Source organism: Schistocerca piceifrons, chromosome X (assembly GCF_021461385.2).
Source record: "Schistocerca piceifrons isolate TAMUIC-IGC-003096 chromosome X, iqSchPice1.1, whole genome shotgun sequence".
Lineage (NCBI taxonomy): Eukaryota > Metazoa > Arthropoda > Insecta > Orthoptera > Acrididae > Schistocerca > Schistocerca piceifrons.
Window position 1 is genome coordinate 397,137,181 of NC_060149.1, and position 14,125 is coordinate 397,151,305.

General features: G+C 38.0%; 1 protein-coding gene across 1 annotated transcript in view; it reads right to left on the minus strand.

The window, feature by feature from the left end:
- LOC124723147 (hemicentin-1-like) overlaps positions 1–14,125 on the minus strand; it is a 754,903-nt gene that overhangs the window by 591,641 nt on the left and 149,137 nt on the right. Inside the window, exon 4 of the mRNA XM_047248337.1 lies at positions 3,358–3,480. Coding sequence (XP_047104293.1) covers positions 3,358–3,480 — 123 coding nt within the window. The remainder of the gene's footprint in view (positions 1–3,357; positions 3,481–14,125) is intronic.

Sequence of the window (14,125 nt, forward strand, 5' to 3'; positions counted from 1 at the left end):
CCCAGAGATGAGTAACTGTGTTTTTCTATAAAAAAAATGCACTTACTTATTGATGTAGTACCCTTTTAGATTGAAGCAATTTCCCAAATATTTTTCTAGTGAGTAGTTTCCATCCCTTGTGATTTTTAACATCTGCAAAATAATAACAATCTATAGCTGCAATAACTTTCTCATTGGCATCAAAATGCTTTCCAACCACAAATTACTTAAAATGTGTCAACTGGCAGAAATCAAAAGGTGCCATATCTGGTAAACAGTGGTGGGACAATAGTTCATACTTCAACTCTCCCAGCTATCCATTGCCAATGCTCATTAATAGGCAAGTGCATTTTCTTCGTGTAAAATGATTTTTTTTTCTTTTCTAATCAAGGTGTATCCTCATGTGTTACTTCATTCAACTCATTCAGAAGACTTGTGTAGCATTCATCAGTCATTGTTTTGTACCTTGTGAGGTAATCAATAAGAAGGATCCCTCTAACACCCCAGAGAACATTAGTCATGGTGGACCTATGTCTCATCCAAAGTAACAAATCTGATACAAAATAAGACGTCTACTTTTTATAACAGTTCAGACACTGTTTATGTTTTCAATCTATCCTTTATTTTGCTCAGTGTTCAACAAATGCAGCACTTATCTTTCACAAAGCAAGCTCATCAATTATTCGGTGTAAAATGTGCCACATTCCTTTCTTTGATATGCCTATGGCACCAGCTATTTTTAATCATCGATCATGGAATAGTGAGACACATTCTTTCTTGATGTTGTTGCCTATTATTACAGTTTTATGACATCCTTCATGTGAATCACCTTTGTGAGATGCACAGCCACATTTGAGATCAACATCCCATTTCTTGATAATCTGATATAAAGCAGCAGCCTCCTTATAAGTCCATACCAACTTCATGATCTATTTTCATTATCAATGAACTGTCTAAAGCAAATAGTTTTATGACAGCACCATATTGTTGTTTATACATTTGAGTCAGACACATGACTGCACAAACTAAATTAATACAGGAAAAATAAAGTTCTTTGATTTATATAAATTATAAACCTTAAGTACAACAGCCACGTTTCTCAACATGTCGACTTTCGACAAAATAGCGTTAAGTTCTTTGATATCAATACCATTTTTTTAGTGTCTGAAACCTTTGCCTTGGACTCGTAAGAGTTAGTCACACAGTTCAGAAGATTATTGAAATGTTATTTAAGTCACTTATACTATCCTTAATTAACATTCTGTTTCAAGTCTTGTATCTAAAATGGATTTAGTTGACATTGATTTCATACTGAAATATTGCAATATATTTCACTCTGTCACAGCTATGGAAGAGCTGTAGAAAGCAGATTCTGCATATGGACGCTATAGGCTCATGCATCACCTCCTACATTGCAAAATACATTATCTAGCTGCCTCCACCTAGCAGATGCCATAGTTATGGGTAGCCTCATGATCAGCCGAGGTACTGATGGGCATCCCACAAGACAGCTCTCTTTGTGTCCTCAATGTCCCCCATCTCTGTCGGGCTCCCTCATTTTCTTCCAATGCAATTGCCAGTTCTTGCAGAATGCACTGTTTAGCTACCTTCACATAGCCAACCCCATAAATATGAGTAGCCTCATGATCAGCTTATAAATGTCCAGGTACTGACGGGTATCCTTCAAGACTGATCTCTCTCTGTTCTGGTAGTCCTCCATCTTTGCTGGGCCACTTTATCTTCTCTTTACCAAATCACCTGCTCTTTTCAAGTCGTTCTTCAGCAATCCCAAAATTTTATGGAAGTTAATTCAATCTTTCACACTAACATTCACTCTGGCCACGTATCCTTGTACATTACTTCCATCTAAAGTTCTGAATTCATCTCCCGTAATTGTCCCCAAGTAGGTGCAAAAGCATGCCTCTCTCAGCTCAAGTAGTTTTCCCAACTGTTGAAACTCTCTGACCTCTTATTACAGTAATATGAACTCAATGATTAAACTCATGAGACACTATGGAGCAGTCCTTGAACTGTTCATCATCCACCAGCATGGGACACATTATCTCACTCGTGTAGCTAGGTACTACTTAAGTCTACAAACTATTTTCCAACTTATCAGTTTTGTTCATTACAAACTGTTTATAGCATAAATGAACAGTAAATATGTATATTATATAACTCCACCTGGCATTGGGTGTAAGTTAAATCTCTTGTAACAAAAAAACTGTTCTAGTGAAAGGATACATTAAAACTAATCAAAATATCCACGGGTGTACTGCCGGTCTACAGTGTCAAACAGGAACAATATTTAGGCGATCATACATGTCGCCATCATCAGGTGAACTGACGGACTGAGCTCCTGTGAATGTACCGGCACGGAGATCCATACGCTATGGCTGCTCAGAGGGAACTGGTTTCGGTCGCAGTGGCGGCTGATTTAAATACCCTCCGCCCGTGGCATGCTCCCTCCGCTGTCCGCGCCCCGTGCCACGGTCGCGAGGTGGAACAGATTGGGACGGTGTCTGAGATGATGTTGGTGTGATGGCTCTGTCCGCCGTGGTCATCACAACTATACGTTTGCTCGATTTACTCTTGATTAACCCAATCGCTGGCTCCCAAGCCTTGCTAAGATTATAGCCACAGTCATGGTTTATGAGGTCGTCATTGGTGCAAATTTTGATGGCCTCTCTAACAACGCTGTCCCAATATCTCGACGCCTGTACCAGAATCCTTGTGCGTTCATACTTCATAGCATGATTTTCTGACAAACAATGTTCAGTGACCGCCGACTTGCTCAGATACATTAGTCGAGAGTGCCTCTGGTGTTCACAGCATCGATCCTTGACGGTACGCATCGTCTGACCAATATACGAATTGCCACATTGACACGGAATCTGGTACACGCCGGCCTTCCTCAAACCGAGGTCATCTTCAGTGCTCCCCACCAGTGCATGAGTTTTATTCGGAGGACAAAACACAGTTCCGACCCAGTGTTTATTCAAAATGCGGGTGATTTTCCCCAAGAGTGCGCCTGTATATGGAATAAACGCAGTGCCTATCTCCTCCCTCGTGATTTCATCCATCTCCACAGGTTGTGCTGTAGTGGTTGGGCGGAGAGCATGTTGAATCTGCCACTCTGAGTACTCATTTTTTCGAAATACAGTTCTCAGATGTTCCAATTCCTGGGGTAGATTCTCTTGACCGGCAGTACACCCGTGGATATTTTGATTATCAAATATGCCGGGAGAAACTCAAGAATCACTACATTAAAACTGTTAGATAATTTGCAAAAATTCTGCTGAAATTATTTATTATGTCTGCAGTAACATACAACCAAAGCAAAACATAATTACATTATATGAAAAAAAATTTACAAACCTCTTTCACATCAGTTTTATTGAGATGGAAAACTTGTCCTAAGCTTGTGGCTGCAATATCTTCATAAACCTGGTAATTGAGTTTATCTGCATCATTACAGTCACCAGTTAATATAAACACAACCTGAAATATTTAAGGAATGATATATTTCAGCTTAAATTTGCACATTGCACAATAAAAAATGCACAGTTGGCAAGAAAAGTACAGAAGTTGAAGAAGTTTATGCTAAAGTGTTTGGCTACAATTCCATCAACTTGTCTACTAGCTCTCTCTCTCACACATACACAGGCATACCTATACCTTTAACATGACCCCCCTCCCCCTCCGCGCGCGCGCGCGCTCCCACACACACACACACACACACACACACACACACACACGCACACACACACACACACACACACACACACACACAAACCACAACACAATGGAAGCAAATTGGAGGGGGAACTTTGGAATATGGAATGAGTTCAACATAATGAGTACAAACAACAAGAAAATGCCACAGTCAAACACATGGCCTGGTCACCAACATCATCACTCTCATTATGAACCACTCAATGTTTACCAATGGATAACAATCATCTTTAGACTTTTTAATGTAATATGGACTTCACCTATATAAATTCATGTTGCTCTTGAATATTTTTCGTCATTAACCCATCATATGTCAGGTTTCTATCTCAGTCTCTTCTTACATCTTGAAATTCAGCAGATAACTTGCTTGGTGCTAATACTGTTCATTTGCCTGGTTATGTGTCCCACCAACCTCCATTTCATTCTGATAACAGTCATAGCTCCAACGTCCAGTCCATTCTGTTCTGTGGTCCATCTGTTCGTTTTCCTGTCCCTTCCAGTAACTCTAAGCATTGTTGCTGCAGTTGTGTACCAAAATTTAAAGGATCAACTTCAATTAGAATCATAACATAGAAAATGTTTAAAAGGTGCAAAAATTAAATATATAGACAGCCTGCACCACACTTGTCCATCCTCCTCTGGGGTACTGCTTCATGGTATGGGAACATTACCAGATAGGATTTATGGAGGATTTTGAAAAATATCAAAGGAGGGCAGCTCATTTTGTATTATTGTGAATTAAGGGGACAGAGTGTCACAGACATGCAAAGCGAGTTGGCGTGGCAGTCAAGGTGTCTTTTGTTGTGCCTTTATCTTTTGAAAAATTTTAGATCACGAACTTTCTCCTCTGAATGCTAATATATTTTGTTCACTCCCACTTACATAAAGAGAAATTACTATTACAATAAAATAATAGAAATCAGAGCTCCCCCAAGTACTATTTAAGAGTGGAACTATTTAAGAGTGGAACAGCAGAGAAATATTCTTAAAGTGGTTCTGTGCACCCACTGCCAAACAATTAAATGTGTACAGCAGAGCAATCATGTAGATGTAGATGTAGACATGGACATAGAAAAACTTCCTTTGGGCTTCTATGAATTATTTTGTTGACATGGAATCTTTCTGCCCAATTTCTCGAATTTCCTAAAAAAATCCACTATCCTGATGAAGTCTAATGGAAGCTGTAGCATTAGCATGCCTATTCTTCACTATATTAACCTAGGTTGTATCAGTGCCTTGGTTTCGAAGGGCTGTTAATACAGTGACAAAAATTTTCTCAAACCCTACGAACTGAAGCAAGCTGGTATGTAATACTCACTGCTTTGTTTTATAATTTTGTTCACAACTTTCAAAAGGTCAGTTGTGCTGTATTCACTTTTAAAGCATGTTGGTTCCTTTGTCATATTAAAATTCATTGTCTTTCCCTACAAGGTTGCTGATAACTTTAGTGAACATTTTGTACATTACAGAGATCAAACTGATAGAGGTACAGTTTTTTTATGTCTTAACAAGTTTGTTTGTGTGGCCATCCTCCGCAGCAAGCACAAAAATACTTGTTTTGTAAAGGAAGCTGCCTTTTCCAGCTGCCACTTAATTTATTTTTCCCAGACGTGTTTCACCTTTTTCTTGCTTTAAGGCATCATCAGTGGGATCTACAGCAATGCAGTTCTGTTTTTTATATTACCAAACAGTTCATGTCACTATTTTTTATGAAAAAAATTAATTACTTAGGATTAGCTGTGATCTGCATTTCCTCTCATCTGATCTGGAGGTTGCACTAGCACTTTATTAGCCAAGTCAAGTGAATTTTATAGTGTCATGTATCTTATTTATGTCCGTACATAGTTTTTCAATTTTTGTTTGTGGTTCATCTGTTTGTAAATACAATTCATTATTGAACTGGAAGTAATTACAAGAAGATGGATTACCAATGGTGTCCCCAGTTTCAGGAGCCTTAGCAAATATTTTTGTAAACCATATTGAACTGATCATTTTCACAAAAATAGTAGCAAAAGAATATAACATATTATATTGGTTCAGGTGTATGGTTGACATCCTCTGCTTAATACATGAACCACAAACAAAAATTGAAAAACTACATACTGACATCAACAAGATACGTAAAATATAAAATACACAATTGAAAGAGAACAGAACAACCAAATTAACTTTCTGGCTGTAACAATCAAAAAACAAAACAATAAGCATATGTTTGAAATTTACCATAAACCCACAGCAATGGACATTACCATTCCCCAATCCTCAAACCACCCACACTCACAAAAGCAACCAGCAATTCAACACATGCTCCATAGGCTCAACACAGTGCCTCTCGCCAAAGAAAACTACCAAAAGGAACTGGACATAATAATACAGATAGCACAAAATAAAGGTTACAATGGGCAAAACACAGAGACCTATATCAGAAAGCTGGTATCAACTACAGTGTAACACTTGCGAAGGCAGATACATACAAAAAAAAGGTACAACATTTTATGTCAGATAGAAAGAACACATGAGAGCCAGGAAACATTTGCAGAACACGTAAGAGAACATGACCACAGACCAACCACTAGAGAAAAGACATGAAAATAACTAGAATCAACAACAAAAAACACCTCCTAACCCTGCAAGAAAATTACCACATACAGAAAACCAAAGCTGAAAGGAAAACCCTGTTGAACTATCAAGTACACATTGTTTACGATAATAGATAAAATAACAGAATAATGTTCCCAAAGAGGTTTAACATAATAATACCATCCAATATAATAATAACACCACTCAACATCCTTACACTCACTTATCCATGAACCCCTCCTCAGAAATTTGAAACAAAAAGTCAGATCAGCTGTCAGCAAAGCTTTCAACCACTAGCTAACAGCTAGTACATTCATATTCAACACCCTATAGCTCAACCCCCCACCCCCCAACACACACACACACACACACACACACACACACACACACACACACACACGCACACACACACACACACACACACACACACACAAAAGAAAAGTCGCTTTTGAACATAAAAATTGAGACGTGAGCTGTTTGATAATCTAAAAATAGCAAAACTGTATCATTATAGATCCCACCTATGATGCCTTAGAGCAAGAAAAAGGTGAAACACGTCAGGGAAAAATAAATTAAGTGGCAGCAGGAAAAGGCGGTTATATTTACAAAACAAGTATTTTTATGTCTTGCCTGTGACCCTTTTTTTTTTTGCAAAATACTCCAATTACAACAGTGCTCCAGTTTTGTGGAACTGCATCCAAGCCAGATACCCGGTAGCATGCATTTCACTGACACCAAACTACCACCATTAGTGACTTCAGTGGTGTCAAACAAGAGCTCATTAGAGGGAAGGGTGGAGGTCTGTGGTGCTAGTGATGGCTATGTGTTACTTAGAAGATCAGCTGAGAGTCTGCAATCAACCAGTCTGCATGCTAGACACAATGGACCTACACCTGTAGTTATGGTCTAGGATGCAATTTTGTATGACAGCAGGAGCACTCTCATGGTTATCCCATGCACCCTGACTGCAGATCTGTATATCATTCTGGGGATTTGGTCTGTTGTCCTACCATTCATGAACAGCATTCCAGGGAGTATTTCCAATACATAAAGCTCACCCACACACCACTGTTGTAACCAAACACGCTGTACAGGGTGTCGACATGCTGCCTTGGCCTGCTCGCTCACCAGATCTGACTCCAATTGAGCGCATATGGCCCACCATTGGATGAAAACTACAGTGTCATCCACAAATAGTATTATCAGTCCCTGTATTGACAGACCAAGTGCAACAGGCATGGAATTTCACCCCACAAACTGACATCTGGCATCTGTATAACAAAATGCATGCACGTCTACATACCTGCATTTTGCATTTTGGTGGCTACACTGGTTATTAATGTACCACCATTTCACATTTGCAATGGCTTATCTCGCCCTAAAATTAACCTGTGATCTTGCAAAGTTAATCACTTCAATGTGTTACCTACAAAAATGTATTTCTGAAGTTTCATTACTCTACATTAAGTATTTTCTGGTGTTGTCTTTTTTTCCCATCAGTGTATATATTTTAGGAAATTCACTATGAATTATTAAAGGAAAGAAAGGGGCTGTAAAAAGGAACAGAAAGCATTATAAGAGTGTAAAATAGTCCATATTTGACAGTGAGACCGAGTTTTAGCTAAAATTAAAGAAACTCATGTGTATCTTAAAGTTTAAGAAGCCTGCACAATGTGCTGAGCGTGTGATTCAGTGACTGAGTGTTGATGGTGTAAGAATTAATTATGATTAACAATGTTTTACTGTTTATGCTGTTTGTATAATATTTATTTGTATTAATTGATATTGTTTTGCTGCATTTGTGAATGTTCACTGAAGAATTATGGGGGGAAGTATTTACTGTTTTCTTAATTTTAAAGATGGCAATTATTTGTTTATTTAGTAGTAATATTAAAGATGTGCTGATTAATGGGAAGGGAGAGTAAAATATAAGGTTCCTACGTGATGACTGATGAGATACTCACCTCCATACCCAAGGTTGCTAACGAATGTCAGTGTGGTGGCACTTGACATGGAGGCAAGATGGTTTGAATCCTGACAATGGTTAAAATTCTCACTACCAGTATTTGGCCAGCAAGGGGAGAAGAGGTGGTGGCTGAAAGTTCCTTATCACCTGTCTTTCACGAGTATGTTGGGTTCAGTTCCAAATTTCTCTACAGTGTCTCATGGCAAACTTCTCTACAGTGTCTCATGAAGTGACAGCATGTGACACTGTTGGTGATCCATGCATTGGAAGGGGACATTAAGCCTGGTGGCCTTCTTGATACTATTCAAGAGGAGTAGGATATGTACTGGCACCAGGTTTATCACTCTCCCTCCTCTTTTTGTCATCATCCAACAGAAAAATAGCACTACACTATATACACTCACCTGCAATCTACAAATACACATATGACACAATATATATTCATAATGATAGGGGCCACATAATGATAGGGGCCAATGCGTGTGGAGAAAGAACACCTCTTACAGGCAGCTGAACCCATCCCATGGGATATCCCAGCCAACAATGGCATACAACATTGACATTTTTTACTCATGAGATATAGGGAGCAGGATTACTATTCATGGATGTAAAATTTGTTGGCTGCCATGTAGAATGGGTAATGTTAACAGTAATACAGTGGTAGCATTTTATCACCCGAATAGTTCTGGCTACATTAATGGCTACAGTGCATTTATTTGGGAGTGTTTTTTTGTATTACAATATATTCATTTATATTGGTCAGGATATATATATATATATATATATATATATATATATATATATATATATATATATATATATATATATATATATATATATATCACCACTTGCATCATTATGGAGATCAAACTCTGATCTAAGGCACTGAACTCAGTGTACAGCTTTATGAATTTAGTTTCTTTTGTAATATCTCTATTGAATACTTCTTAACTAACAGAAACCATTACATTGCACTCAATGGCAAATGTTTGCCAGAGACAAAGGTATTTTCAAAAATGACCCAGAGAAGTGTATTGAAATCACTGTCATTTTCTATATACATAAATAACCTTGTGGACCAAATGTGCAGCAATCTGTAGCTTTTTGTTGATGATGCTATGGTGTATCGGAAGGTGCTGACATTAAGTAACTGTAACAGGATACAAGACGACTTAGACAAAATTTATTGTTGGTGTGATGAATGGCAGCTACCTCTAAACATTGAAAGTTTAAGTTAATGCAGATGATTAGGAAAAAGAAACCCATGTTTGAATACAGCATTAGTAGTGTGTTGCTTGACACAGTCACATCTATTAAACAGCTAGGGGTAAAACTGAAAAGTGATATGAAATGAAATAACCATGTCAGCAGTGTAGCAGGGTAGCCGAATGGTCGACTTTGGTTTATTGGGAGAATTTTAGGAAAGTGTGGTTCATTTGTAATGGAGACCACAAGAAGTACACTAGTGCAACCTGTTTTTGAGTACTGCTCGAGTGTTTGGGATCCTCCCCGGACAGATTAAAGGAAGACATTGAAGCAGATTTGAGGCAGGCTGGTACAGATGTTACCATTAAGATTGAACAGCATGTAAGTATCATGGACATGCTTTGAGAAAACAAATGGGAATCCCTCGAGGGAAGGTGGTGTTCTTTTTGAGGAACACTATTGAGAAAATTTGAAGCTGACTGCAGAACTATTCTACAGCCACTAAAGTACATCACTTGTAAAGACCACAAAGACAAGAAAAAAGAAATCCAGGCTTATACAAAGGCATACAGACAGTCATTTTTCTCTTGCTCTATTTGTAAGTGGAACAGGAAAGGAAATAACTAGTTGTGGTACAGGGTACCATGCACCATACAGTGGTTTGCAGAGTATATATGTAGATCTAGATGTAGTTATCAATGTATTTATTTATTTATTTATTTTTACAATAGTTCATTTGAAATTGGTAACTTGTTTTTAGTTTAATGTTAGAGTGAATGTGATGAGTGAGCAGTAGACTGGATGCTAATTTGAGCTCATATGTATGGCCAGAAGATTGAAGCTGTCCCGAGCCAGAGTACTGGAGGTCATAGAAGAGGTTCAGTTCTGGTGCTGTCTAACAAAGACAACAGACTACAGTACATTATTACTGTACTGTAGTTGTTTTGTAGATGTTCTGTGATGAATACTTTTTCACAGGAATTTGTGTTCCAACTAAGACTTTTTTTTACTGTTTCAATGAGAACCTTTTACTGAAAACATTATTTGTTTGTGATGGAATTCATATTCCCATTACAATTATTATGAAGGCCCAACAGTTGTAACAATAATGATTTAACATTCATAATCATAGATATATAAATGTAAAACTATGAGGGAAATTTAGTGCTCATTTATATTTTTACTTTAAAATTTATTTTAGGTGCCATTTACATTTATCAGAGTCATTGGTTTTTTGGACTGTATACACAATGAAGGTTACAGAATAAAACTGTTGGTATTGAATTAACACTAACCAAGTGAACACATACATTTCTTAATTACATTGTAAATAGTGTAAAATGAATTTCTCCAGTTAACTTGTATTTTTGCTTAGACGTTTTAGGACTGACATAAATAGTACTGAATAAAACGTGTTCACTGTTGATTCCATGGTAAATCACACAAATTTGAACACTGTCAATTCAGCTAAATACCTGGGGATTACAATTACAAACTACTTAAATTGGAACAATGTCAAAGAAAATGTTGCACGGAAGGTGAACCACCGACTGTGTTTTATTGACACAATGCTTAGGAATTGCAGTAAATCTACTAAAGAGACCAGCTACACTACACTTGTCAATCCTCTTCTGGAGTAGTGCTGTGTGATATGGGATCCTTGGCAGATAGTCATGACAGAGGACATCAAAAAGCTTCAGGGAAGGGCAGCTTGTTTTATAATATTGCAGAATAAGGAGAGAGTGGGGTACCAAGCAACATGGTTCAGTGGTTAGCACATAGGACTTGCATTTGAGAGGAATACAGTTTAAATCCACATCCAGCCATTCGGATTTAGGTTATCCATTATTTCCCTAAATTTCTCTATGTGAATTCTGGGATAGTTCCTTTAAAGGGCTCAGCCAGTTTCTTTCCCCTCCTTGAATCATTGAAAGATTGTACTCTATCTCTAATGACCTAAAATTCAATAGGATGTTAAACTATAATCTTACTTCATTTTTCTGAGTTAGGGCAGCAATCATTAAAACAAAGTTGGTTGTTGTTGCAGTAGAAGCTTTTAATGAAATTTCTATCAACAGTTGTCTCCTCTGAATGCGAAAAAATTTTGTTGATTCCCACCTACATAGAGAGAAACCACCATCATAATAAAGTAACATAAATCAGAGTTTGCATGAAAAGATTCAGATGTTCATTCTTCCCATGTGTTAATTGAGAGTTTAATGGTCAAGAAGTAGTCTGAAAGAGTTTCTATGAACCCTCTGCCAGCCACTGCAGAGTAGCCAAGTAGATGCACATGTAGCACTGCAAAAAGGTAGAAGTACAGCAGGTAGATCATCACTTGATTTTTAAACAGTTTTGGATTCTCATTTCTTGGATAGTGATTACTTTATACCTCAAACCCCACAGCCATTCTTTTGGAACACTTAATTCAGATGATTAACCTCAGACTCCTGGTGATCCTTAACACAAACAGAAGTAGTTCTACATATTAATGTATTTAAAACAGCTTTCTTCAGCACAAGGTTGTGAAAACTGTGTATACCACATATAAATCAGTGTGTGTCTGCTTGCAGCATCCAGATTGGTGAGGCTGCCCATTGGTTTTTGTTTACATCTGATTTCTGTTCAATAAAAACATCTAAAATGGCATTTGCCTTCTCTCTTTGTCTTGATTGTGAACCAGATGTTCTGCATGATGTAACGATGATGTATGTTGACCAATCAAGAGCCATCTATGGGCTATAAATGGTCATCACAATAGAAACCACGATAGTCAGTAGTTCCTGACAAGGACAGTGGAGGATTTTGTCAATAGCTCAAGATTTTACCCAGATCTGACATGACAAAATGGGACTGTTTTACACAAAAATTTTGTCATGAGAGAATTCAATCTCAGAGCTTCACCTAGCCTAAAAAAGAACACTCAATACATACTCTACTTCCCGTATCTCCAGTGCACTCCTGATCTGTCCAGGGCAACATTACTGCCCTCTATTATACAGTGCAGGTTGGAAAGCCATCAATGAAGCTCATCACAACTCTGAAGAAGTCTCTTGTTTAGTGCTTCTGTTTGATTCCAAACATTAAGCTCTCAATCAGACACCACACATACCAATATGGGACATAACCAGAAGCTGACTGCAGTCCATGTTCTTCTTGCTTCTGGGATGGCCATTTCTACCTGGTGGACACTGCCTCCTTAGATACACACTAAATGCACACTGGATTCATTTCCCTCCTTTGACATATATTCCTTGGAAGGAGCCATGTCTTACTTTGGTAATGTCTTCCAGCAGAGACCTTTCTTTCCCTCTGTGACTACCCATAGTTTGAAAAAGGAGAGAACAAATGAATCAGTACAAGCATTAAGTTTCTGGGCTTACATTTAGGAAATGCAGGGTAGAAATCCTCATCTGGCTGTTCAGGTCTGGATTTTCTGTAAATACTGCACTGGTCCCTTTGAAAAGGACACAGCCTATTACCTTCCACATCCTTGTCCAATTTGAGCTTTTGCTTTGTGTCTAATGGTACTGTCATCAATGGAATGTTTAACTCACTCTTTACAGAAAAAACTGCCCTCTACTACAAGAGGCAAATCCCAATGGCCCAGTTTCACTGTCAGTGGAGTGTGAAAACCTGTTAGGTGTGACCAAAGTTCTTTACAGAAACGCTTTCTGTTAAGTCATGTTCTGCCATCAACCTACACATGACTATAGAGTCATTTTGTGATTTTCCATTAAAGACATTGGAAACTGGAGAGATTAGTAAGTTCTATGACACATGAGCCACAACAGGTTGCAGCCTTGCCACAGTGTTATTGGAACAATTTCCTGCTGTGGGAGCATTCAATTCACCCATTGTACTGAAACACACTTTTTTAAACAGTCAATTGTGTAATCAGAAAGATACCCTATATAATAATAATAATAATAATAATAAGAGTAAGTAGTAGTAGTAGTAGTAGTAGTAGTAGTAGTAGCAGCAGTAGTAGTAGTAGTAGTAGTAGTAGTAGCAGCAGTAGTAGTAGTAGCAGTAGTAGTAGTTGTTGTTGTGTTTAATGCAGCTCTCCGTGCTACTCTGTCCTGTGCAAGCTTCTTCATCTCCCAGTACCTACTGCAACCTCCATCCTTCTGAATCTGTTTAGTGTATTCATCTCTTGGTCTCCCTCTATGATTTTTACCCTCCACATTGCCCTCCAATACTAAATTGGTGATCCCTTGATGCCTCAGAATATGCCCTACCAACCGATCCCTTCTTCTAGTCAAGTTGTGCCATAAATTTCTCTCCTCTCCAATTCTATTCAATACCTCTTCATTAGTTATGTGATCCACCCACCTAATCTTCAACATTCTTCTGTAGCACACATTTCGAAAGCTTCTATTCTCTTCTTATCTAAACTATCGTCCACATTTCACTTCCATACATGGCTACACTCCATACAAATACTTTCAGAAACAACTTCCTGACATTTAAATCTATCGTATTTACTCGAATCTATGCCGTACTCGAATCTAAGCCACACCTGAAAAATGAGACTCGAAATCAAGGAAAAAAAAAATTCCCAAATCTAAGCCACACCTGAAATATGCGACTCGAAATTCAAATGGAGAGAAAAGTTTTAGGCCGCACCTCCAAATCGAAAAAAAGATGTCCATTGTA